The 26,072-nt window shown below is 38.6% G+C and overlaps 1 protein-coding gene across 1 annotated transcript in view; it reads right to left on the bottom strand.

Moving 5' to 3' along the window:
* The window catches only part of LOC306776043 (E3 ubiquitin-protein ligase rnf213-alpha-like), a 43,488-nt gene extending 17,835 nt beyond the window's left edge, over window positions 1–25,653 (bottom strand). Inside the window, exons 1-31 of the mRNA XM_079266628.1 lie at window positions 25,555–25,653; window positions 25,096–25,301; window positions 23,811–24,082; window positions 23,400–23,656; window positions 21,158–21,364; window positions 20,543–20,732; window positions 18,433–18,555; window positions 17,930–18,119; window positions 17,499–17,672; window positions 16,128–16,280; window positions 14,804–15,423; window positions 14,234–14,393; window positions 13,931–14,148; window positions 13,354–13,491; window positions 12,967–13,122; window positions 11,533–12,814; window positions 10,059–10,243; window positions 9,760–9,915; window positions 5,848–9,411; window positions 5,227–5,357; window positions 4,900–4,995; window positions 4,680–4,801; window positions 4,295–4,408; window positions 4,156–4,205; window positions 3,113–3,263; window positions 2,883–3,018; window positions 2,471–2,656; window positions 2,189–2,307; window positions 1,917–2,077; window positions 1,022–1,225; window positions 388–575 (exon numbers count right to left, since the gene is read on the bottom strand). Of these exons, the coding sequence (XP_079122754.1) occupies window positions 388–575; window positions 1,022–1,225; window positions 1,917–2,077; window positions 2,189–2,307; window positions 2,471–2,656; window positions 2,883–3,018; window positions 3,113–3,263; window positions 4,156–4,205; window positions 4,295–4,408; window positions 4,680–4,801; window positions 4,900–4,995; window positions 5,227–5,357; window positions 5,848–9,411; window positions 9,760–9,915; window positions 10,059–10,243; window positions 11,533–12,814; window positions 12,967–13,122; window positions 13,354–13,491; window positions 13,931–14,148; window positions 14,234–14,393; window positions 14,804–15,423; window positions 16,128–16,280; window positions 17,499–17,672; window positions 17,930–18,119; window positions 18,433–18,555; window positions 20,543–20,732; window positions 21,158–21,364; window positions 23,400–23,656; window positions 23,811–24,082; window positions 25,096–25,301; window positions 25,555–25,568 (9,923 nt within the window). The 5' untranslated portion in view covers window positions 25,569–25,653. The remainder of the gene's footprint in view (window positions 1–387; window positions 576–1,021; window positions 1,226–1,916; window positions 2,078–2,188; window positions 2,308–2,470; window positions 2,657–2,882; window positions 3,019–3,112; window positions 3,264–4,155; window positions 4,206–4,294; window positions 4,409–4,679; window positions 4,802–4,899; window positions 4,996–5,226; window positions 5,358–5,847; window positions 9,412–9,759; window positions 9,916–10,058; window positions 10,244–11,532; window positions 12,815–12,966; window positions 13,123–13,353; window positions 13,492–13,930; window positions 14,149–14,233; window positions 14,394–14,803; window positions 15,424–16,127; window positions 16,281–17,498; window positions 17,673–17,929; window positions 18,120–18,432; window positions 18,556–20,542; window positions 20,733–21,157; window positions 21,365–23,399; window positions 23,657–23,810; window positions 24,083–25,095; window positions 25,302–25,554) is intronic.
* Between the last annotated feature and the right edge of the window lie 419 nt (window positions 25,654–26,072).

The raw sequence follows: 26,072 nt of genomic DNA, 5'->3' as shown, positions 1-26,072 counted from the left end.
TAATAAGTTTCATATTGAATTTAATAAAACGTTCATAAATTCTTGTGACTTTAGCATGAGCACTCATTATTTCTGTCATAGTGGGTCGCTCTCATTATAAAAGCTGTCACAAATTAAACAAACAATTTGACTTTCGTATTTTATCACTATGTAAGACATGCATCCATCCAGTTTCTAAACAGCTCATGGAGATGAGAGAGTAGAGCTTATTCTAGCAAACTCTGCATTATGGGCCTGGGTATTTGCACCAGTCTATCAAAGGGACATATGGGAGACAAAAAAAAAGTCACACTTTTGGGCAATTTGGGGTTCAAGTCCAATAACCTGCTTGTGACCGTAGGAGGAAACCAGAGCATCCAGACAGAATCCAGTGCATCAGCATCTTACCTGACATCGTTGAGTCTTTCTTTGCATCGCTCTCCATAGTGTTTGGCATTATGTTGAGAGCAAATCAACTCCAAAGAGGCTTGCAGCCTCTTCACCTGCTTCAACCAGGACTGGCATAGAGCATCAGTATCCAAATGAGCAGACTCCAGGCATTCAACACATGCCTTGGCTGCATGGACATCCAAAATCTACAGGACAGAACAATAGTTTGGAAGTGATTCAGTATTTTTGAAAAATGTAAAAAATATATGAATAGTGCCTAATAATATAGAAAATATCCAAATAAAAGAATCTTAAAGATTACAGAATTGTAGGGGTCAATATTGGGTTTTCTCTGTTTGTATTTTTGTTAATGCAGTTTCAATGTATTGTTACAACTCTAGTGAATTTTGAAAGGTAGTCTACTTTCCACCATATATGTATGGTGTACCCTGCACAACACCCTATCAGACGATCATTGACATTTTTATTTTTAAACTCTAAGCCTCTCTGTGACATCATAACACTTTGCATGATTGACTTTGTTTAGGGGTAGACAACATCCATGTTCAGAATGTAGGAGTACAGGCCTCAAGTTTGCAGGTTGGGTAATAATTTGCAGTCTGAGAAGACTGAAATTTAGAAATGCATTTACCATCTCTGGACAATTTATAATGTGCTTGTTTCTTCCCAAAAGAGAAACAACATTAGGCTGAAGAGACATCATCCGTGAGAGGTTCTGAAGACGACTTTGGTAGAAATGGTAGGCGATGTGGATGTGAGGAAGAGAAAGCTCATCTTCATCTCTTTTCCGTCTTTGTACTTCATCGATACAGCTGGCCAGTGAGTGACACAAGAGCTAAGGAGTAAATGTACAAGTAGATTAATTAATTAATAACTCAGCATTTGTTTTGAACTCCAGCAATATTAATGAGGAATCCCATTGAGGTAAGTTGACAACCTTAATAAAAAATGCAGTAAGTAGGCCATCATTAATGCCCGTAAATATCTGATCGTTGTAATGCAAACAAATAGTGGACGGTATTTTCTTAATTTCTTTAATCAAACTTGAATTTAACCGTCTGTTTGCGTGCCATGGTGACGTGTGTTTTCTATCTGCTCTATATAAAGGAGCTGGAGAGAGCCACAGACGATGCAGTGGCAGGCTTTGGCCTGCGTGTTACTAGCATTATGCTACTTTCTGCAAAGTTACTCCTTCTTGGAGAGAGAATGTCTTTGTATGTGAGTTTAGTGTTTGACGTAGTATTTCTAATTCAATGTTCAGTTGTTGTTTGTACAAAGTGTTCGAGAGTTTAATTTCTCAATAAATTCCTTGTTAATGTATACCTTAGTTTCCTTGATTGTTTTCCCCCTGATTAATACAAATACCGTCTTTCTAGAGCTTATAATGTTCTGTTTTAGCTGACTCTTTGTCAAAAATGGTTTTATTTAATCTATGCTACATTTTCCATGACATTGAGGAAGGGAGATTAGTGGTATGGCAGCTTATTGACAAAGTCACTGTGGACACACAATGTATGTACCCTCACCTGCAATTCTTCATCTGAAGACACTTTCATTGTCATGGAAACAAAATCCTGCAGGTACCTTTCGAAAAATTCTTTCCTCATTTTTTTATCCACATTTTTATCCAAGTAACTGCCAAGTGGAGTGTTCAAGAACAACTCTTGGAAATGATGAGGTGAATGTGCTGCAAAGAAGAATGCCATTGATAAGTCAGGGTTAAAGTAGCACTTTCAAAGTACAGCAACTGAAGGACAGAAGGCATTTGGATATGTCACCTATGTGGTAAGATATTTACTTTCATGTCTGGATGTGTGCATCATGAGCCCATCCAGGAAGTCTTTGATCCACCAGCTGAAGGGCATGCGGCAATGCATGGTGTTGCCACCTGTGCTATGGCTTTGTACCATCAAGACACTGGAGCTGGAGGAGAGGCCACAGGCAAATATTATGAATGTGATTTTGCAAGACAGAGGAATCACATTATTGATGTTCGAGCCAGAATAACATCTAAATCCATCTCAAATGGACGTATTTGTGCTGAATAGATATTATGAACATACAGCCAAGAGATACTCACTCGCTTTCCACCCTCACATAAGGTACATGGAGCATCTCTTTGCTCCCAAATATCTCAAGCCATAGGTTCCTGATGTCAGCACACTCATTCAGCAGAAGGTCCACATTGCAATCTCGGTCAATGACTGAAACCAAGTTAGCTAGATGTGGAGTGACAACTGCTTGTATTTTCCTCCACAGTGTGTGTCTGTAAGAAATATTGACATGATTTTCTTTTAAAGTCAACTGGACATCTGCGTTTGTATTACAAATTGTAGTTACAATGCTTACAAATAGCTACAACGCTTGCTAAGCTGAAAATTTTACATTTTACACGGATTTCAATAAGTTATGAATAAATTACTGTATGCAAATACAGCAAAGAAAAAGGTCACATAGAGTGCTATGGAGAGGGATGTAAAGGAGAGACCTACAGGAACGTTCCCCCCTCTTGAAGAGCATTGACATTTGATGCTTCTGTAAGAACCCAGCTTTTTGGATTGTGGATGTTAGCCTCATAGTCCTCTAAGAGCGAGTAGAGACGCTTCCTCACAATGTTTGCAAACACACCTTGAAAACAAAAGTCAGTAAGATGCATTTTCACTGTACAGTAGATGTGTAGAACAAAGGCCTGATAGAAAAAAATAAGCCAGCATTTTCTAACCTTGTGTCTGACTTTCATCCAGGAGTGTGAGCAGGCTCTCAACTCTCTTAGTGCTGAGTTCTCCACTGTCTGCTGCATCTCTGAGCATGCTCACTGCACTCTGCACACAGCTCCTTATCAGTTCTGATATGTCAAACAAATCTCTCGAAACCTCCAAAAAACATTAAAAAAATAAAATAATTAACAACAGCAGCCCAACATCTGAAAAAAGTGACTGAGTCATGAAATCATGGTGAAGACACGATTTCCATGCCAAATCGACTTGGCTGTGGATAGATGCTTCCCATTTTCATGTCTGAGTCAGTGTGTCTCCTCACAACAAGCCTTCACACAAGAACATCTTTGTATTCTCATCTTGACTTTCTCTTACTTTTCTATGTTTGGTCAGCTCGTAGGAGTGCGCCACGTCAGATTTAACAAACGCTCCCAACTTCAATTAACTGTTTAAATGACCAGAGTAAACATGACAAATGCTACCTGTATGTAACAATTGTAAATTAGCAAATCTATTACCCCAATTGTACCATATAAGGCCACGCGTCCTGCCCCATATGTCCGGAAGTGTTCATTCATGAACAAGGCACCAAAGAATTAAAAAAAAGAACTTTACAAGATTTGGGATTTTAGTCCTGCTTTTCAGAGAACAATAAAGGAAAATCTTTACTTTTTAACAGCTTCAATAGAGGAATTAAGGGACCTGCTTAAGCCACGGAACGGGAGATAATAACAAGTGCTGTTAATGTTGTATCACCCGAGGGTCGCACTGTCACTGGAATAGAATCCCTGAACTGTATAATATCTTCTACATCAGTCATTGGCCCTTTGTGTTTGATTCCGACGTCTGTTGCATTACTTGTTATGCTGGTTATGTCATGCCTCACCAGTTAAACATAATGCAAGTAGATAACAAAAGTAAAAGAAATGTGATGGCAAACTTCAACAGTTAGTTTGTACTTAACCATGCATCAGAGATAAGTAAATTGTATTTGCTTATGGAGGACCTTCTTCCAGGTTTGTGATTATGGGTGGTAAATTACACTTACAGTGGAGTCCTCTTTCTGTGTCACACCGGTGTGGTCTTCTGTCTGCATGGCTTGAAAAGAAAGACAATTCTAGGTTAATTTATTCACTTATTTAAAATATATAATATCCTTAAGAGGAATACGATTTTTGATGAATTACCCTCAGGTGGATCTTCAAAAAGTTCACTTATGCGCAGATTTTTCAGGGAGTGAACATCAGACACAAACTCTTTTGATCTTCTGAGGTCATCAATGTGAACAGACCTCCAAGGACCTGAAATGTTTTTAAATTAAAAAAAATCATCATAATGCAAACACAATATGTAAGTTTTAACAGTTATTTAAATGATCTGCTCGATTGTTGAATTTGTTCATTGTTGTTACTCTTAATGTGTAACACTTTGGACTACATTTTTATGTATCAGGTGCTATGAATTCATATGAATTACTTTTGTTGTTGTTGTTGCATATTGTGACAGAGTCGCTGACATGAAACAGACCAATTTGCAACTCATGTTGTGTGTGCGTGTAACAGCAGGACTAACCGCCTTGAAACCCAACATAGGAGGTCCCACCCTCGATTCGAGGAAGTTTGGTGACAAAGTACACAAATGTCTTTGTGTTGCCAGTAGTGGCCCCCTTGTTTATTTCATTGATGCAGGAATACCTGAGAAATCAATGCATTAAGCATAAGTACGTGAGCTTTAGTGATAATGTTAGAAAACAATGTAAAAGAAAGCAATACGTGCTGATCTTCAGACTCACTTGGCTGAGGAAAGAATATTCCTCCTTCGGGAGTCTTCATCATAGTCTGTTTGGATAATGAGCACTTTGTCTGCAGGTGTTGATCCAAGAAATTCCCTAGTACCAGAACATAGGTATGAATTACGTTTGAATAGACAGTGATCACTTGTTAGTTGTATCCAGGCCCATATATCTACTCAGTATAATGGAAAGCATTTCAGTTTTATAATTAAAGAAAAAGAGTCATAAACCAATAAGCGCAAGGGTGTGGAAAAAGGCTATCATTTAGTTATATTCAAATGAACATCTAAGCAGACGTGACATGATCTTTACACTGTATTTACACACCTGATTTTTTTGAGAAAGGAGTATTCTGTGTCAAACTGTTGCAGTGATAGCAGTTTGATATCATCAAGCTTGATCACAATCTGCAGTTGTTGAGTGTCTGCTGCAGTCAGCAGCCTGGAGAATGTTGTGACCTTTAAAAAAAACAACAACTAAGATTTACAAAATATTATGCAACCAATTTCTCATTGGCTATTGCTAACGGAAGAGGCCTAAGTTACACCCCTAGTACTGTTACATTGTTATGTGTCATCAGTGATTTATCATGCGTGCCACAAGTTAATAATATTGTTTACAACCTTTTTTGTATTTTAGATAGTTTTTCATGTATCAATGTAATACACCTTCAAATTTCAACAACTACCAATATGAAACAGGAACTGGCACTAAATGTAAAACCTGAAATAAATTTTAATCTGCTATTTTTACCTCACATGAGATATTCAAACATGGAAACGATCTAAAGCTAACTTAACAAAAGTTTAAGTTTGGATAGCGATGGCATGATAATTATACAAGACTTTTAAACTGAGAAATGACATATTTCCAATTGCAGTTAAAAGTGCTACAATGTTTTAGGGGGGAATTTGTCCAATCACATGTGATAGATTAGTAAAATAATACCTCAGTGAAGAAGAAGTGGGACTGTTCCAACTGCTGTGTGTGATAGACAATGTAGTCTCCCAATGAACTGTGCATCTCTTCTTTAACATATTGTTTCATTAGATGTTCTCTTTCATCATCAGGCAGTCTGGATTTGTCCAAACGAACAACCGAGTCTGGAGTGGCACAGTTGAGCAGAATGTCTTTGGCTTTGTTCAGGATGGTCTGAGCATCTGTTTCATCACTTTGATTCTCTGTTACTTGCAGGACCACAGAGGAGCATGTGTCTGAGTGGTAGCCGATGAAGACATCACTTGGAACATATTGCTTTTTCATGGTGGGCTGACCACTTAAGGAGACAAAATCATCAACCCATTTCTGTAGTTGTCTCGCAATGTCCTTCTTCTCATTTATGAGAACAGTGTTGATGTCAAGGTAGTGTTTCTCCAATCTGTTGATCAGTGGGATTGGAAACTGCTTGTAGACCACCTCTTTCTCTTCAATGACAATGAGCCTGAAGTTTTCGTGGACTCTGCATTTCACACGATGTGTTCCTAATCCAAGATCAACATACTTTTGACCCCCGAGGGTCACATAGTATTGGTTGAGAGCATCATACAGACTTTCATACAGATTCTGGAGGTTCAGAAGCACAACTGTCTGTCCGGTCTCCATGCAAACCTTGACACGATTGATGTTCCTACAAATCTGCGTGTACTCCTGATCCTTTGGGAAACTAGACCCAAAGATGATCACTGGATGGATTTGTTGACGGAAGAATATCTGTTGTAGAATCTGAAGAGCTGCATAGTTTTTGGTGAGGATTAAAAGGTAACGACTTTCATCCATTTGGCGAGCTGGGGAGATACTTTGCTCGACCAACTTAATGGTGGTGATGCTGGCATTGACAAAGGTATCTCTGAGTTCTTTGTTGAATATGCTCGTCACATCCACATCATCTTTTCCACTGAAGTTTCTCAGGACTGCTTCAGTGATTTCATCTGCGGTGGGACTCTTATTACTGATTTTAGTGAATGAAAATATCATCTTTATCAGACTGTAGAAATCCCGCAGACCAAAAAACCCCCTGCCTTCTTCGCATACTGTCATATATGCTTTTGCAAAAGGACCAAAGAGGTGTTTGATCTTTTCAAGAACCTTTTCTTCAGATGAGCATATCCCTTTAGCACTTTTGATGAGCTCTTGCTTGTTTGGATCTCCACGCGACACAAATATTCCGCGATTCATCTTGGCAGGGTCCAGTGCCCAGTTGGAAATTCCAATGAACCCAACCCTTTTATGAGGTTGTGGCTCATCATCGACACAGCCCTCTTCCAGTAATGGGTGCAATGTTTTGAGTGGCATTTTTGGGGAATCTTCAGCCAATCCAATCTCGTCAAGAACGACTACTGAGATGTATTCATCCAAGTTTTTGCTTTCCTGAAAGCGAGCACACTGTTTGAATGTGGTGATGATTCCTTCAGGAGTTGAATGAGGGCTGCACTGGAAGGATACCAGATGTATCTGCTTCAGCCTCTTGTAGAGTTCAGAATGTGATGCAGGGCCCTGCATCGCATCTGCAATTAGGGTTCTGGACAGTGATTTGGAGCTCCCTGGTTTCCCAACAATAAACAAGGGAATTCTTAGCTCAACACAGATCACCATCATGAAGAAGTTTTCTTTCAGAGCTTCATTTCTGGCTATTGTCTCACCCATGGGTACACCGTTGAGTAGGAGGTCCTGCATGAGTTGGATTTCTCTGTTGTATTCATAAGGAAGCAGCTGTGTGATAGTTCTCTGATATTGCTTTTTGTCCTCCAAGCAGGACTGATAGCACACTCCAGTGGCCATCAAGAGTGACCAGATTACTCTGTCTTGGGCAGGTGAAAACTTCTTTGTGTTTTTTTTCCTCTGACATTGCTCTTGAAGGAATGCTCTCAGTTCCACAGCAAACATGGGGTGATTTTTGTGGAACCACACAAACAGGTGCATGCAACGTTCAACATCCCTTAAACTGACAAAGCTGCATTCATCTTTCCTCTCCCTCATGAACTTTTGTGAAGACGTCAACACCTGAGTTATAGTTGGAATATAACGCTTCTCAATCGAGTTGTCCTTTGCCTGTCTTTGCACTATTTGTTCAATGTACATTTGCTCTGTTGAGTCATTTAGCTGGCCAAAGTCCCAAACAAGAGGAATCATGCTGGGCGGTAGCAGATGAACACGATACACAAGCTGGCGGAGAGGGATGGAGCCAAGTCTGTCTTCAGTCTCCTCAGCCCTGACCCGGTAGCCCAATCCAGATGCCTCTAGCCTTTCAATCATGTTGTCTGTATGCTTCCTGTAGGGGTTGCATGCAGCAACAATCTGTAGTCCTGTTTGCGAGCCAAGTTGTTGTCCCTGCACAGAGTTATCACAAATGATCTCCTTGATGCTGCTGATGGCTTCTGTGGTGTTTGCCTCATCAAAGAAAAGAACTGAGTCGAATCCATGATTCTCTGTATTGGTCCTTGAAAGATGTTCTGCTTGCTTCACTTTCTCATATATCATTTCTGATGTAGTCCCTCCATGAACTTTGACAAGTTTCATGTTTTCGGCCACTGCTCCACACCTTCTCAGTTCACACATAAACTTGATGAGCCTCGTCTTACCGCATCCTGTTTCACCCATTATGATGACTGGGATGCCACACCTAAATCGCATATGGATTGCCATAATTTTGAGAATATTATCGGTGGTCAGTTCATATGTTTCATCAGGATCTGTTGGCCACTTGATGCCAAGCACACTGCACAGAAGCTCAATCTTGTCAGCTCGAGGAAGTTGATCAAAGTCTTGATCAAAAGGGACTCTCTGTTGTCTTAAGCCAGCGTACAGCTCTCGAGTCATGATGTTTTTCTTTATCACTTCTCGTGTCAAGGGATTTATTGCATCAACCCCTCTCTGGTTATTGAGCTCCAGGTGAAACCCAATGAATGTCATGGAGATGTGGTCATCATTAAAAAAGATGTATGGATGTGGCTCTGATTCCCACCTTTTTCTAATGAGGAATGGGGCTAAGTCTCTTTCGTTAACCCCACTGATGTCAATTTGTTGCCCCCCTGGGCTCTGGTCAGTGATGCATAGTGACGGGGTTGCAAAGTCTTTGGACATCAAGATCATGAACTCAACCACAAAGTTTTTGAACCCACGAAGAGTGTCTCCAACAAACTCACATTTGCAGAAGTCTGAATTCTCACAGTCTTGCAACTGAAGATTAAGGAACCAGACAAAGTTACGTAGCTCTGCCCATGATGGATCTATTATGCCACAGTGGATCAAGAATATCTGAAGACACTCTGCATGAGTCCCTTCAATGCGCTGGTAAGTGAAGTTGTCAAGACAGTCATTGTTGTAAAAACGTGTAAGGTACTGGTATGGTCTTTGATAAGCTTCACTCCTGAAACATTCATCATCCATGAGGGGGTCATCACTCTCCATCTCAGTATTTATCTCTCCCCTCATTTTCAAAGCCATAACCTCCTTCGGTGGACGACAAAACACCTTTGGGAAAACGTCCGAAAATGCAAAGTTTTCCTTTCGTCCCTGAAAATAAACAAATAAACATGAAGTTTATAATCAATCAATAAAGCAAGCCTATCCCCTCATTCAAAGATATTGAGAACAATTATTTCACGAAAAAGTTATGCCTTACTCGCCTACTAGCTACTAATTGCAGTAGATGCCATTACCGCCATACCATATTTAGACAATTATCATTGTCCTGCCTGCAAAAGAAAATCTTTCGAGGATGTGGTTTTATGTATCTACATTGCATAGAACGCATGCAAATTTAGTTATTTGAGAATCTGTTATCAATGAAAGGACACCCATAAAATGGTGTAGTATGATTTCATAAGATGAACAACGCACAAATAGTAAATCTCAACTTACAGATCCGGGATCATATCTCGGCTGATGATTTGTGGATTCCAGTAACTCGATGATGTACAAGTGTTTCTGGCTGCTGTGCCACATCCGCCCATCTGAATCCATCAGGTAGCGCAAAAATAAAAGCTTGTAAAGGAATTCATTCAAGCCTTTCTGCACCTGGGTATTATAATATGCATTATTAGAAAAAAAGCTGAATGGTTTTACATAAATACATTTTTGACTTGCAGATTCTCTGAGAAAAACATTTAAAAAAACAACGAACTTTCATTATAATGGTTATACAGTCAAACATTGCTTACTGATGATGTGACGTCAAAGTGAAACACCATGAGATCTTTTTGTTTTGGTGTGTCATACAAAGACTGGAGAATCTTGTGGTCATCAACCTCATGTTCAGTTAGTCGGATGCACTTCTTAAATGCAGTTCCTTGTTCAACACTTCCCTCCAGCTTTTCATACAATCTTCGGACATACAATGACTTGCCTAAAATGGTGGAATAACCATACATCAATTGCCTGACATTATTGCATCAGTAATGATTGAGAATACAGTGACACAGTTTAACTAATTGTGCTGCATGTCTCAATGACATTGTAAACAAATGCATAATCTAAAATAATGCATTGTTCAATATGAGAACTGCTCCAACAATGAACTGTAAGATTGCTCATATAACATCCATTTTTAATGTCTCCATGATCACCAAACCCAAAATGTGACAAAAGAACTGTGAATTATAGTGATATCCAGCAGACAACTTTGCCAAATGCATAAATTAAGACTTGTGGAATTGAAGCATAATATATTAATATATAGGCAGCAATGGGACTGCATATAGACGCAAAGATTTTGACGTTACTCATTGTCAGGTATGCAAACTCTTCAGGGGGGAAAAATGTGACAAAGATGCAAACCCACGAGAGGGTTAAAGTTAAAATTCTTTGCACTGTCAACTTTGGTCAACAATTTTCATTAGAAAAACAAGGAAAATTGTGTATCACAATGCACCAATATTTCTCAAAAGTTAATGAGTCACAATAAGTTATAAAACTGAAAAGTATCTCTTTTGCTATGAAATTGAAAATACTTAAATGCATAAAATAATTAAAAAAATGAAAGTGTGTACTAGGAGTACACAGGAGTTTCACTAAAGTTAGTTTGACCGTGGCTATGTGCAAATGTAAATGACTATTACTTCTGGAATTGTTTCAACCCATTCTGCTTTTAATAATAATAATAATAATAACTTTAATTTATATAGCGCCTTTCAGGGGACCCAAGGCCGCTTTACAAGAGTAACAGTTTAGACAAAAACAGTTTAGACAAACAGTCAGAAAAACAGAACAAGTAAACTAGGGGCCGAAAGCCTTGGCGAACAGATGGGACTTGAGGGCCCTTTTGGATCTAAAGACTGCTTAATAGTGGCGGGGATAAGGATTTGGTTCCAGTCTGTTTTTCCTCATCTCAGTAATCGACACATCTGGATAATCAAATAAATCAAAATCAAATACCCTACAACGGTGAAGCAACGTTGACAAACCGCAGTTTTCAATGCAGTGAATTTTGCTGAAAGGTGACAAGTTTACATGCCTGTATAGTTCAGATCAAGTTCAGATTCTCAATATGTACTGTATAATGCATTACCATAGAAATTGCTATTATATCTTAAGTTGGTTTTGTTTGATCAATCTTAATAATTCCCTTACATAATACTGGCACAAAGAGTAAATTAGTATTATAAGAAGTAAACCCCCTGTACAAGTAGTACTCACCTACTCCTGCACGTCGGGAAGCAACAATGCCAACAGAATGGCCGCCTTTGAACAAAGCATTCTTGGAATCGGAGGGGACGGTGTAATGCATGGACAAGTACTTCTGGATCCTTTCCAATGACTCTTGTGGCACAAAGTCTCTTTTGAACTGGCTGAAAGCCGTAGGAATGTAAGTGTGCTCCCTGTCAGAGCTGCAAAAGATCACTAGCCTGCAATCTTGTTTAAATAGCGAACGCAGTTTCTGAAAACACTTCTCCATTGCACAGCTTACGTCATAGGTTAATTGGTCTGCCCAAAGCATTGTGTAAATCTTCTGGCCAATGTCCCCTGGTGTTAGAACTCTCCTCAAGAAAAGCTCTACTTGCTCATAAGATGTGGCAGGGGTACACAAGAGAACCTCATCATAACTCGGCAGTGGCTCGTAGTCGCTGGTCATGTACAAGCAGATACTTGAAGTCAGGACCTCATCATGTGGGCAGATTATGAGATTCGGTTGGTCTGGTTTGAGGCCTTTTGGGAGTTGTCTTCTGAATGAATCGTCTTTTGTCTCAGAGAGCACCGGTTCTTCCCATTCGTCTTTGCTTTGGTTTTCTGTGAAAGTCATCATTTTCAACAGACCCCCTAAACTCCTTATGTCCAAAAGGTCATGGAAAAATATTCCCTCATTCTTCATGTAGCCATTCCACAACTCTTCCAGTTCTTTCAAACCAACAGTCTGGTCTGCCGTGTCTGCAGGCTCATTCGCTGTAAAATGACTTACATTGACTGAAGACATATCGTTGTCTTCCTGGTGAAGAAAGTGACTTTGAAAGTGAGTACCTTCACGAATCCTTTTGCCAGGCTCAAATTGGTTGTGAAACCTTCCCCATGTGCTCCAGACATCGGATGTTGTGCAGCTTGGTTTGATGAAAGAGAGCATCATCAAAGCTTTGTCCTCTATTTCTACATTTACGTTTTTTGGAGTCACAACACTGCACAGGTAGAATATTTGTTCTGCTGTGAAGTAGTTTAAGTAGTAGTGATCAGATCTCTGTTTGTCCATGAAGTTTCGCCAGTCATCAAGAAACAACTCCATCTTCTTGGATAGTGCTGTTAGTTGTTCAACTAGACTTCCACATACTTGGATGCGATGCAGGGTCTTGCAAAAGTTGATATCCATAATGATACATGGGTCACTCTGACTTTTGCAATAAATCTTAGCATCCCAACACCTGAAGAGTGGGTTCCCTGCAGCATAAAGGTCTACAAATGCTTTGGCAAGTCTTTGGACATTGTCAAACACCTACATATGAAGAAGATAAAGTGAGATTAGAGGCAATGTAAAAAAGAACATGCATTCATTATTTTAAACATTCCATTAATTGACAGGAAAGCAGAGTTAAATTACAAATCTCTTATTAAAAGTTACAAAAATATACAATTGATATACAATACCTCAGCAAAGTGTTCCACTTCACTCTGATTTTGTTCCCCTCGTCCTGACATGAGCATGAGCTTATTTTGCAACTCTTTCAGGTCCTCATATGTGCATGTCACGTTTTGCTCAGGTCCCTCCGAAATTTGCAGCATAAGAGAAGTCTCTAAAGAGAGCTATAATAGGAAACATCAATATGATATTGACTACATTAGTGTTTATTTCACATCACTTGCACAATTTAATTTTGTTTTGATATATATAAACATTACTACTGCTAAAAATGATTACGTCTCTGTCCAAAATTATACTAAAAATGTAATGATCTGATCATTACATCAATGTTGTCATGTTATTTTGTAAAATTATTGTGTAGAATTTAGGTACCGGTAGTCCATTTAGTGTACCTTTTTCTGGTTTTGGGCCTTGATGGTGTACATCCCTTTCTCATTGATGGATGTAGCCAGGGACAGGGATGATAATTCAACAGATCCATGACTTTCCTTAACAGTCTTCAACCAATCCAGGTGGCGTGCTGTATCCCGCTGAAATCAGACACCAAACCAAAATAATCGGAATGTATTTCTGAAGTAAACAAAAATACTAATTTTTTTGTTGTCTATAAATGGCTAGTATAATAGTAATCATTTATTTATTTTATGAACTTGGATATGAAAGGACATGGCATGCATAGCAAACTAGGTAGCCTGCTTCCCTCAGAGAATAGACATTTTCCCCAAAGATTTGTGTAAAATGTCAAATGTAAAGCTGGACAAAAAACAACAAAACAAAGATGTTTTTAGTTTATCTTATAACATGGCGGTTATTTCATTACTTAAATTTGATGATAAATAGATCTTAGTTTTCACTTTCAAATACTTTGGTTTAGACAATATGTGAACTTAGGTTTTTTTATTGCTTGTTGTTAGATAGCAGAGGCAGTTTAGCTACTGTATGGTGGCAACATAAAGGGTGGAGTCTCACCAGCTTTTTGGGGATATTCCTGTCATTTTCAAGTGCCTTCCACAATTTTGACAATGAGTCTTTGAAGGCTTCAAAATCAGAGTCCGGCTTCAGTCCATACAAAATGGATGAGTAGCCAAGAACAGCATCATGGAAACAGGCCACTCGATCCACATCCAGGTCATTTTCTCCAGCAGAGATTGATGCCAGGTCAACAAAAACTTTCAGCTCATTGATATCTGCAATTACAAATTTCCTTAAGATGAGAAACAAATGTTGTGTTTTTTGTGTTACACATTGTAACAAAAATTGTATTTACAGTACCTTTAAGTGCTTCTTTAACCCACAGGACAAATGTTTGGCTGCAACTGAGTATCTGAAGACATTCACTGCGCTCATTCGTAATGTCCATCAGTATCTTTTTGGTCGTCATGATGGTATTATCTATGCAATTCAGGCTGTTGTTCTTGAAGTCAGGTTGATTCTGAAAAAAATATATTTTACATAAATGTAATAAAAAATGTATCTTGTGAATTCGTCGAGTGTATGATTCATGATTCCAGTGAAGATGGCTCAATGAAACACAATTTGACAAAGATGTTTATTTCTACAGGAAGGCTACTGTATGGGTACTATTTCAATTTCCATTTAAAATTTCAATCTACAGAACAATAAATGTAGAAAGTGGAATGGTGAGTTACATATTAACAGTAGTATACTCTGATGTGACTATAATGATGTGCATCTAGATTCAGAAGATATTTTCCCTCATGAATAATGCCATGTTAGTAGGTCTGCTGTTAATATCTTACAGGTAAGGACTGGTGCTTTTTTAAAAGACATTTTTTAAGGAAAGATGTGCTCTTCTCAACTTGAAATAGTTCGGAAACATACCATTTGCAGCAATTTCTCCAGTACTCTAAAGTCTCCTTCCGGGCATATTGTGTTCCTGATACTCATGATGATTTTTGCAGATTCCATTGCAAGATGAAGATCATGGTACAGTTGAATCTGCCTAATCCTTCCTGTGATCCATTTTCTGTTATCCGATGGATTTGTTCTGCACATGATGTCTAAATCTTTCTGCAAGTCTTTGTACTTTCCTTTGTAGTCCTTAAAGATGTTGTCTATTTCTTCAAGTAACACCTCCCCACTCTTCAGACCATCATAAAGTCCTCTATACCGGCTGTAGCAGCTCTGGAATACTTTGCTGTAAACCAGGTCGAGAGTGTAGATTTCTTCATCTCCATCAAAATGTTCAGTCTCATCTGTATCAGGCTGGTCTCCTGACAGCTCTTCCACTTGGTTCTTCCAGCACATTTTGAAAATTGCACTGTCCTTAATGGCATGCAATTCTGAAGCCATTTGACGGGTGACATCACAAAGGTTGAAATAAGTGACCTGCCCAATTGTAGGAGCGGTCTGTCCTTCAAGAGTGTGAACCTTCATGAATTCATTCAATTTCATCATCTCAGTGTTCTGATCAAGTTTTTTGTCCAACCCCTTGAAGTCAACTGTGGAATAAAAATGTATTATTAAGAATGTAGAGATGAACGGGTCCTTCAATTGTCCTCTCAGACCTTACTCCAACAATATCATAATCCAAGATTGGAACCACTTCACAGGTCCCTTTCAATGTAAAGGAGCAGCGACTTGATTCTAAAGCTCTGTCAGATCAACTGAACTCCTCGCTTTGTTGCACTGAGGGCTAGAAGCCCCTGCAAAGGAATGATTATATAAAAAGCAGCACCTGGTTCAAACAACTTCCTTACTGTCAAGTTAGGTGAGTCTATTGGTAGCCTTGTTCATTGTTTCACAGAACTACTGAGAAAGACTACAGAATTCTTTTGCCGACCTCAACGAGCAAGCGCTGACAAAATTGACCGCATCACATCATGTCGCCTCACATGTTTACGTCGTAAAGGGTACAGCTGACAAATAATGAACTGCTAACAATTGTCTGTATTTATGAAACGAGAAAGAAACAGAACAATTTACTTCTGGAAAGTAAACACACCTTGTGTTTCAATACAAAGTTCACTATGGACAACCAGAAAACTTTTCACTCCCACTCCCATTGTGGGTGCTGGTTCCACAGCGTATAGCTGGCATATTTTGATTTGATACTAGACCAGGTGACTTTCTACACAGAATATACTACCTGTCACTATGAACAGCTTAGCCTCATCCCTCATCTCAGTGGGCCAGCCCTGCCTACCTTTGACATGTTGTGGAAGATCCTCACAGATTTGTAGAAGACCCATGACCAGCTCCTTCTCACTATGGACAGCTTCTGCTTCCTCTCTTCTTCGTCTCAGAAATTCTCTCATGTTTTTGTCATCTTTACAACGACCATCATCACAGAGGGCATCTAGAGGAACATAAACATATAGATGAACACAAACACAAAAGTAGACTCTCAACTGTGAAGCTCACTTCCACAACACGTAGTAAGCAGAAATAGCTCAATACCTATACATGCAATAACTGCAGAGAATACGCCGAGAGAAAGTCGCCAAATTGGCAACACTGTGGACAGTTGAACGGCTTTCAGGGCGATAATCCGCGCCCCCTCTCCTGCGCGTCCAGCGCGATTCACGCAAATTAACACAAATAGTCCCCGGCGAGACCGGCGGCGCGAATGACACGAGCGTTTGGTGTGAACACGGCATTACATTGCAAATAATTGTCAAAATTTTAAGAATCATGTCTTGAGTGGAGTATCCCTTTTATTTGTCTGCCATGATATAATACTCTGACCCCAAAAAAACATAAAAACTGTAATATAAATTTTAGGTCATAATGCCCACCCATAACATGACAGGGATGCTATATAATGTTATACGTTTTGCCTTGTTGTCATTCTACAACACATGGCTTCACATTGAAATGTGAGTTGTAGACCAAATATGCTACACAAGAAAAAACAAAACAAAAACTATTATCTATCATGCAGCCTGTGCTCTGTAGGGTGGTGGTCCTGCAGCGGACTGCTGTACCGCTTGCCAGACGGCAGCCGGGTAAACAGGCTGTTGCTGGGTTGGGTATTGTCTTTTAGTAAACCCACAGCAGCAACAGCCTGTTCACCCTGTTTTTTTGTGTGTGTTTTTTTTACCGCTTTAAAGCTAAGATAAATCTGAGGATTTGTGAGATCAGGGATGGAGTATGGAAAGAGAGAGAAAAGTTATGCTGCACTGAGTTGCATTGATTTTTCTGACTTTTCTTCAATCTCGCTGTTTTTTTTGGTCAAACAGCTTGGAAACCACTACTTAAAAGTATCAGTTAAAATCTACTAAAAACCAAGATCATCCAAACACACCATTGGGTATGTAGTCATGATCGTTTTGTTGAAACAGATTTTAATATGCTCCACTGAGCATTATAAGATACCAAGAGTAGGTGGGAAAATGTGCTTTGTTGTAATTTGGGCAGCATTATTTTATTATGTCCACACAGCACGGTTTATACATACACAATCTAGAGAAAGAGGAAGTAGAAAAAGAAGTTAAAAAAGGGGAAGCAAGAGAAGTCAGAGGAAGAAGAAGTTGAGAAGAAAGAGTAGCAGAAATAAAAAGATATTCCAACTCACCAATCTTCAGCAAGTCAACAAATTCACGTTCTTCCTGGAGGATTTGGTTTAAAGTTTTCATCTGGATCTCTCCACTGAAGAACTTCTCTGACACAGATTTGAATGCCGAACTGGCCAAAGTCATCCTGATTTGCACTTCATCTGACAATTTGTCAATCAGTCTTCCTCTTGCACCTGGAAAACAAGCGTGCAAACATAAACTACAACACATTTTACTGTGGATTATGTAAACAAAAAACATTTGACAATTAAACAATAATTTAATATACTGATGTGAAATGAGCCAAAAATAACCCAATGACAGCCAGCCTTCCCTTTCTTTCTTAAGGCATTACTTTCACACACTTTTTAAAAGAGTAATCTTTAGAAATAAATGAAGCGCAGATTCCCAGTCATTCTCATAGCATTATCAGGAACAATTAAGTATTTACCTGTCATTTGGAAAAAGGTTTTGGCCATGGGTGAATTTAAGAGGAACTCAAATATGAAGTCCTCGCCTTCAATGTAAGCTCCACTCGCATCAGTGGGCCATGTGTTCAGCACAAGAGCAGACATCAGCTTCCCAAACTTTGTGATATCATGTTTCTCAAGTAGAGCTGAAGCAGCTCTGCCAGATTTATTCTAAGCAGAAAAAATGTACATTCAGTGCGGGAGAATCTTTTTTTAACCTCTACAATGTTAAGTGTCTGTGGGAGTCTTTAATTACAGGTATTCATAATCAAAGCCTTGTAACAATAATTATAAGTTGCTAAATAATTGTTTTAACACCTTCAATGATTTACCATTGTTCTCTGCTTCATACGAGTACAATTGTTTATGAATAAAAACTAAAAAATAATTTCATAAGCAATGACATTTACATTATATTATATTACAAAGCATTTATTAACTGCTTATTCAATACTTGAATAACACAAATCAACACAGATCAAACCTGACAAATAGCTGCAATCGCCTCCACTGCACATTTCTCCATTGTGTTGCACAACAATGGACTTGTCCTGCTCAGTTCTTCCATCTTGTTAGAGTACATTCCAATTTGATCCTCTGGAAGTTCCTAGCACACAAGCAAGCATCTTCAGTTTAGTTTCTCAAATGCACATGTAAAAACATGTAAATACCAGAAATCACAAATTTCACAAATCCAGGCTTACTTGTTTCAATTTTCCTTCAAAATCCTGCAGGAAGGAGGCTCTCCATTGTGAGGTATGTTCCTGGTGATTGAAGGATACTGAGACTAACTTGTTCCATACCTAGAAAGAAGGTCATGTATTTTGATAGATCAGCTCAGCTGAAATACTACAGACAACTTTAATCCATCACATTAGAAAGAAATTACAATTTGAATGTAAACCCATAACAGAGAACAACACATACATTACTGCCATTCGTTTCTGCTTACCTTGATTTCATGGAGAACAGAAAACTGCGTACGATCACAATCATTAAGCAGTTTGTTGCTGAAGGTATTTCTCCGCCATTTTCTCATTGTTTCCAATGTTTCCAAGATTGACTCTTGACTTCTGTCTCTTGACTGTAATAGCAGTTATTAAGTTACTTTAGATATCTCTATTTTTCTAAATTACTTTTACATTGAAAACTTCTCTTCTTTCAGTAAAAAAAATACAATTTAACACAGTCCACTTTTTATCTAGAATTGCACTGCTTGCATTAAACATTAAGTCTTAGCTTTTCTGTATTTTTATTTTGCTGTGTACCTTGCGTTTAATGAAAAACATCACAAATAACACAACAAGTGAAACAAGTGTTGATACATATTCCAAAACTTGACAAATGTTTGGTAGAGGAAAAAGAACAATTAACTCAATAACCATATTTAGTCATCTACATTGAGTTGATTTTTTTCCCCCTCTATACGTAGACAAAACAAGAAAAAATAAAGCGGTTGTGGTAAACTGCTCGAGGCATTTCAATTCTAGACTGTGGCTTGTTATGGAGACTTAAGAGTGTGGCCTGTCCAAAAGTCTGACAGGTGAGTCTCACCTGGGAATCAGTGCGATTGCATGCATTGGCAATCAGACACACCAAATCAAGGAAGCAAACAGGAACATCAGAGAGGCCTGGATCTGTTGTGTGATGGCAAATAGAGCCAAGAAGCCTTACTGCAGTTTTCAGGCAACACTCTTTATATTTGTCATCAAAGCTATGGGAAAAAAACATTTGATTATTGTTGTGTTTGCATTACGTTTGCTAACAATATAGATACTGAAATGACTGTAGAGATACTGTATATGATATTGAGGTACAGGTTTTATTTTACCTTTTACTGCGATGGCTTTCTCTGTCGATGAGATAACATGCCAATTCTTCCAAAGCCTATAAACCGAATAACAGTACATCGTCATATGCAGTTTGAAATAGTGATGAAGTCATTCAAGCAATTGGTTTAAACCTGCAATAACAGATTGGGCCCCTTGGAGGCAGCAGAAACAAGTTGTGAACATAGACTGTATAAGGGTTGTGAACATAACACTGGCAGATTATCACCTTGTAAAGTGATGTGGTGAACTTGTTAGCAAATATTTTCTTTTGTACTCATCCAGCAGTTATGAGCAACTTGATCATTTATTTGGAGTTGTATCTCTGGCCACTTGATGAATATAGGTCCAGTATTCACTCTCATTTAGATCTGTTGTTGGAGTCTACCAACTCCTAAGGGAAATATCTGTCTCTTTAGCTTCTAAATGCTCATCTGTGTTCACCTGCTAGTCGCTAACTGTGTCTATCTGCTGTTTGGTAATGAGCAGGTCTTGTACAGTGAGTTCTTAGAGATTTTTGACTGTAAACAACTGCCTGCTCCGGCTGAGAACAACACTATGTCTATGTGAGCGGTGAGAGTGAACCAAACAGTACAGTTGCATATCGGGCAGCTATACAATGAGCTGAAACTTGTTCCATAAAGGGAAGAGGAGCTGCATACTCAGGTAATAATACTCTTTAGGTCACATTGTCACGTTGTTTCCACAGTCTTCTGATATATTGTGATAACAATATTATATTTTAGCTACTTTAAGGATACATACCTTGTAGTTGGAGTGAGTTAATCCAGATTTGATACTGAACTGCATGTAATGAAGAATGTCTAGAAGCTCCACTTTCACAGTGGACATGAAGCTTGTTAGATAATCCACAGGCACCAGAGACATCCAAGAGTGCACAAGAAGACGATCAATGTCCGTCAGGTATGCATGTTCTTTCATGATCCAGACACCCCTAAGTTAAAGTCAGAGTTGATTATGGTGATGAGGAGGTGAGGTAAAAAAATAAATGAAAATGCAAGATATCCCAGGAGTGAGGTGGAAACCAACAAACAATGCAGTTAACTCAATTTCAACATTGTCATCAAAAATACAACTATTACCAGATTTTTGCACATTCCTGAACTTTCTTGGGTCTCTACTGGTTGCCTTGCAACCTCACATTACAAAGTAATGCACTACTAGGATAAAACATCAACCACTGGTTTGGAAAACCTGGGAATTAAATGTAAAATACTGTAACACCCTTTTACTGTTATTTCGTTCCACTGATATGCTTAATTGTTTTTGAGGAGTTTTTGTTTGAAGACTTGTCAAATGGTTTTCAAAAATATTGTGTGCATGTGCTCAAGTCTTTACAGGAGAAAAACACTTACATACCTTGCATAATTGTCCCTGTTGAAATATGTTCCTTTGCTCCCCATCAAGCCTGAGCAGGAGTCAAACTGTGGATTTGAGACAGGTGGAACTGGTTCAAATGGCTTGCTGTCTCCTCTCAGTAGGTGAATCAGAGGAATGACCAAGACCCACTTCTCAATTTGGTGTTGCCTGGCCTTGTTGCAAAGTATCTCAACAGCATCTGCAACACTGTAGAGTCGAGAAGTCAGTGTTTAGTATCGTTATGTTAACAGTGGGGAAAGAAGTAATATTTGGAAAGCAGACTATAATTTTAAAAATTCAAATGAAAAAAAAAAATAATAATAATAAAATATATAATTACTCAGGATATAATTATAGCCATCCTTAGGTTTTGTTTCTTCTCTGTACTATGTTAGATATGGACAACTGTTTTAAGATCTGCATTTTAGACATGAGCACCGGAAGTAGGGGGCCACATCCACCAAAACATCCTCATTTTAATCTGTGCATCTGCACAGCTCCTTCTCTGCCTTGTCTCGTGACCTAAACTGAAGCTTTTAATCAAGTCTCTTTTTCTGACACTACGTGTGTACACGCGAGGTTGATGCCTAGTAAAAAGGCACTGAATAATATATTTATCCACAGTTCGCAACGGGCAAGAAAAGGCTTTTTAACACCCACACCCACCTGACCCGTTATGAGAGCCAATCCACACAGGCTTTGTGTTTGGCTGCACTGTTATGAAAAATAATGGAGTCCACAGTTTGAGGAGTTAACCTATTTTGACAGATTTTAAATTGTTTTCTAAAAGTTGAACATCTACACTGAAGAGCCAAAACAATAGCAAAACATCTTCTCTTCTTCCTATACTTTTGATTTAATGACTGCTCTTGGAAAGCAGTGAAACGATACATTACTGCCATCACCTATTAAAGAGTGTTGCAGGATAGATAGACCAGGCAGCAACCTCCTGTTCTGAAAAGTGAAGCCAATGCTGAAGTGTCTTCAACTTGCTTTCTCTCTACTGGCCATCAGGAGGCTCCTCTGATTGCAAAAAGAAGTCTGACTCTATGGCTGTCTATGAGAAAATGACCCTACTTCTCACCTGATTTATTACCTGAGTAAACATGGTAGACATGAGTTTATTGTCTCAATCGCTAGTTTCAAGTCTTCTTCAATACATCATGATGTCCATTTAGTGAATTATGATCCCATTTAGAGTAAAATAGACGATATAACAGGGTATACTTTAGGGCTGGGCAACCTTGTGATAGGTACGTCGCTACCGCTACTTAAGCCGTATACGACGTCACTACATCACTCCTCTGCAGTCCAAATATGGTCACTTCGGCTTACTGGTTGCAAAAACTAAGATGACTTTTGGGTTTGTGGACTGCGGAATAGTCTGTGTGATAGACTCTTTCAACTCTTTTCGAAGTCCAATGACATACTTTACATGGTTCTCAGGGTGCAAGAATGGTAAAAGTAAAGGAGTTACAGCTCGCATTTGGCTATATTGACCAAACAATGCTTCTTTGATGGGAGATGCCAAAATAATTATTGAAAATACATGAAATGTATGGCTTTTGTAAGTTCACACAGAAGGCCATACATTCACACAGAAGGCCATCCAATGACTCGGTGCATTGGATGTGTTTACACAAGCCAGTTTTTGTGAAACGTCGCATCATCTCCATTCACACTACAATGCAAGACACATGTTTAAATGTGTTCACTGTGGAGACCAATAAGCTCCATTCATGGGGGACAAAACACAGAGGAGTGTCAACTGATAGGGGAAAGAAGAAGAAAAAAAAGTTATTTGTGCATAATGTGGGTTAGTGTGACCATTGTCACTCTTTATAGTGAATTATAGTGACTAGTTCATTTTTTCTTTCTATTCCTGTTGTTTTAGTTATTTTCTGTTAAGTCCTGTTTGTGACAAACTCTTCATAAATAAATGAATCAATAAACTTGAAGCTGTTAAATCTTTGATCTTGTATGAGATCAACTGGCAGGGTCCTCTGACTATTTCCAGGCAAATGAATACAGCCCTATTAAGTGCTCATGCTGACAGTTACGATTGTCTTCTATTTAAACTTAAATTTGAGGGTGTTTTGGTAGCATTTACTTTTTATTATTTCCTGTTTGCTTTTGTATGTTGGTTATTATTTATTCTATAACCTTTACTATCATTGTGATAATGATGTATAAGTCACAATTGTTTTTTGTTTTATGCTAACTTAAATCAAATATCAGTTACCTCTTTTTATCTGACAAAGGGCTTGCAAAGTCTTTCCAGAAATCAAGGAAATGGTGTTGTGGTTTCTTAGGCAGGCGAAGAAGATCACATAGACTGGATAGTTGATCTGTCATGTCGTCTTTCAGATACTGGTTGTAAATCAGCAAACTGACAACTCCTGCACGCAAAGGTGATACAATGGATTTCGTTGTTCCTTTCTGCTTTCTGGGGTTGTGAATGATGTTTTCCTCCAGAAAACGTTTAAGCAGGTTCTTCACCTAGATAAGGTAAAGGAAGAAGGTATCAATCAACCAACGTCTTATACTTACTTACACTGATGTTAATTCTTGCTGAAAACAATTCTGTGAATTCACTTTGTCTCCGTTTTTATGGGACCCAGTGCTATTCAAAAATAAAACCCTTGAGCTTTACCTGTTCACGATTGTATGGTAATCCCCACGGCCTTTCTGTGCCATCATGAAGTACAGGATTGCTGTACGTATAAAAGAACTGTTGTAGCAGTAAAAAGAAGTTGTCCAAATTTGGTTTATTCCAAGTTGTAGGAAGGTCAAAGATGATACTCAGCATCACCCTGCCAGCTTGGTCTCTCCTTTTCAAAACAATGTTTTCAATTGAAGAATTCCAAGACCCGAATTTCTTCTTCAGCTCTGGTTGGATCACATCATCATACTGGTGCCACTCCCCTTGAACGTCCAAGAGAGCAACATGAAATATTAGGGAAATTGAAATGTTACTTTGTGTGTTTCGTTTTGGATGATTTCCCTTAACCTCTATAGTTGAGTTTCTTGGACAATTTACAACCAACACACATTTGGACTCTGTGATCAGTCTTCTTCCCAGAGAACTGTGTGCATATCTAGACATGCCAAACCATGTGTAGAAATGAAGCATTGCATTTGTTCAGGCAGTTCATGTGATAACCTTTTGGTATTGTTGATTATACTAACATCTAATGTTAATGTGCACGTGTTTATAAAAGAGGGGATTATTTCTCCCTGCAGAATACTAATTGCTGCTTAAATTCTGTGAGAGCTCCCTCAATAAACAGAGCCTTAACCAAATCAAACTGTATGACAATGAATGGTCAATTCCTTGACATAGCTGTCTCTAACAGAAATACATTTTGAGCGTTTCCCTTTGCATTCAACAGCGTGCAACATAACATAAAATTCTACCCATCTTTACTTGTGTTATCAATACAATACAATATGACGTTATTTTGTTATAGCCAACTGCTCTGGACGTCTGACCTTGAATAAAAATCAGATGCGGATCTTACTCAGAAAAATAATTGACATACAATACATTATAGCAGACAAACTACTCTACAGCTGATTGGATACAGAGAGACAGACAAATATAGGTTACTCCGTACCCGAACAGCCCATCTGACAATCGATATCCTTCTTTCTAGCATTACACGCACGTGTGTCTTTGCTGTTCGTAGGTAAGCAGCTGTCCTAGATCTTAGCGTCCACCCACCTGGCTGACCTACAATACACTGGTCAGTGTTCTGCGATGGACAATCTGAAACTATTTATAAATGACCTAAAGTGTATCTTTTGAGGTTTTCATGTACTGCAATTTCTTGCTAATAATCGGTAAAAATGTATGCCAATACCAATATGTCTATAACAAGCTAAAAATTGCCAAGATCTAGCCGGCTGATTTATCAAAAGAAGTGAATCTAGATTACCTTCATGTGTTAAAAAGTCCTCTTTGATTTTCAGGCACCTGTTGACAAATTGATTTCCATCTTTCTGGTAGATCGTCTCATACATGCCCTTGAAGTCATTTTCAATGTGCTTGAAAATGACGTATTTGTAGGGTATACTCTCATGGATTACGTTCCTGTGAATCATAACTTGCCCGTCAACAAGGTAACTCTTGTCCCCTAGAGACCTGTGAAACACAGCAATTATAATTAGTGATGGGACCGGCAAAGATGTGACAAATCCATAATTCCAAAGCAAACAATCAGGCGGATAATAACCACTATGCTGCGAGTTGGTGAAGAAAGCTAAAACTAACTAAAAATACATTACAAGAAACAATCACAATCTGATTTTATTGTTTCCTTGGTTTTTAGTGGAGAATTGACAAAACAGCTGTTCTGGTATAATTGTGAAGAACATGTTTTTAAAAGAAGTCATACCTAGAGAAGGACATTTTCAGGCCCGGTGCATCCCAATGTCCGAATATTCTTTCAGACCTTAAGAAAACCTGATCCTTTTCTGGGTCCAAATGAAAATCTTTGGAAGTGACAGCATGGAAGTACACAGGCATATCTTCACTGCTTGGAAAACTAAAAAAGAAATATCAAGTAGATAAAAGTTAACTTCTTGTTTTCTTTGTTAAATCAATAATAACAATATAAAATATGTTGTAACAGATAGCAGATAAGATGCTTTGCTGAGAACATTACATACTTCAAATATACAGTAGATTACAGTAGAAAAATCTAAAATGTCTTTTAAACTTACGTTTGTTGTGCTTGAACTTGAGTGGATGTTTCAGAGATATACTGAATGAGAGGGCTGGAATGTTTTGGTGAACTGGAGACATCTACATCTCTGTTGCCTGGCTGCTGTTCCTGTATCGCTGCCAGGCGTGTGTTTGTTTTCTCTTTTGATTTGGTGTCAACAGCCTGTGAGAAAAATAGAACGTTGAAGA

This window comes from Melanostigma gelatinosum, assembly GCF_949748355.1.
Source record: "Melanostigma gelatinosum genome assembly, chromosome: 4".
Classification (NCBI taxonomy): Eukaryota; Metazoa; Chordata; class Actinopteri; order Perciformes; family Zoarcidae; genus Melanostigma; species Melanostigma gelatinosum.
The sequence above is the reverse complement of the archived record's forward strand: the minus strand, read 5'-3'. Positions and strand labels throughout refer to the sequence as shown.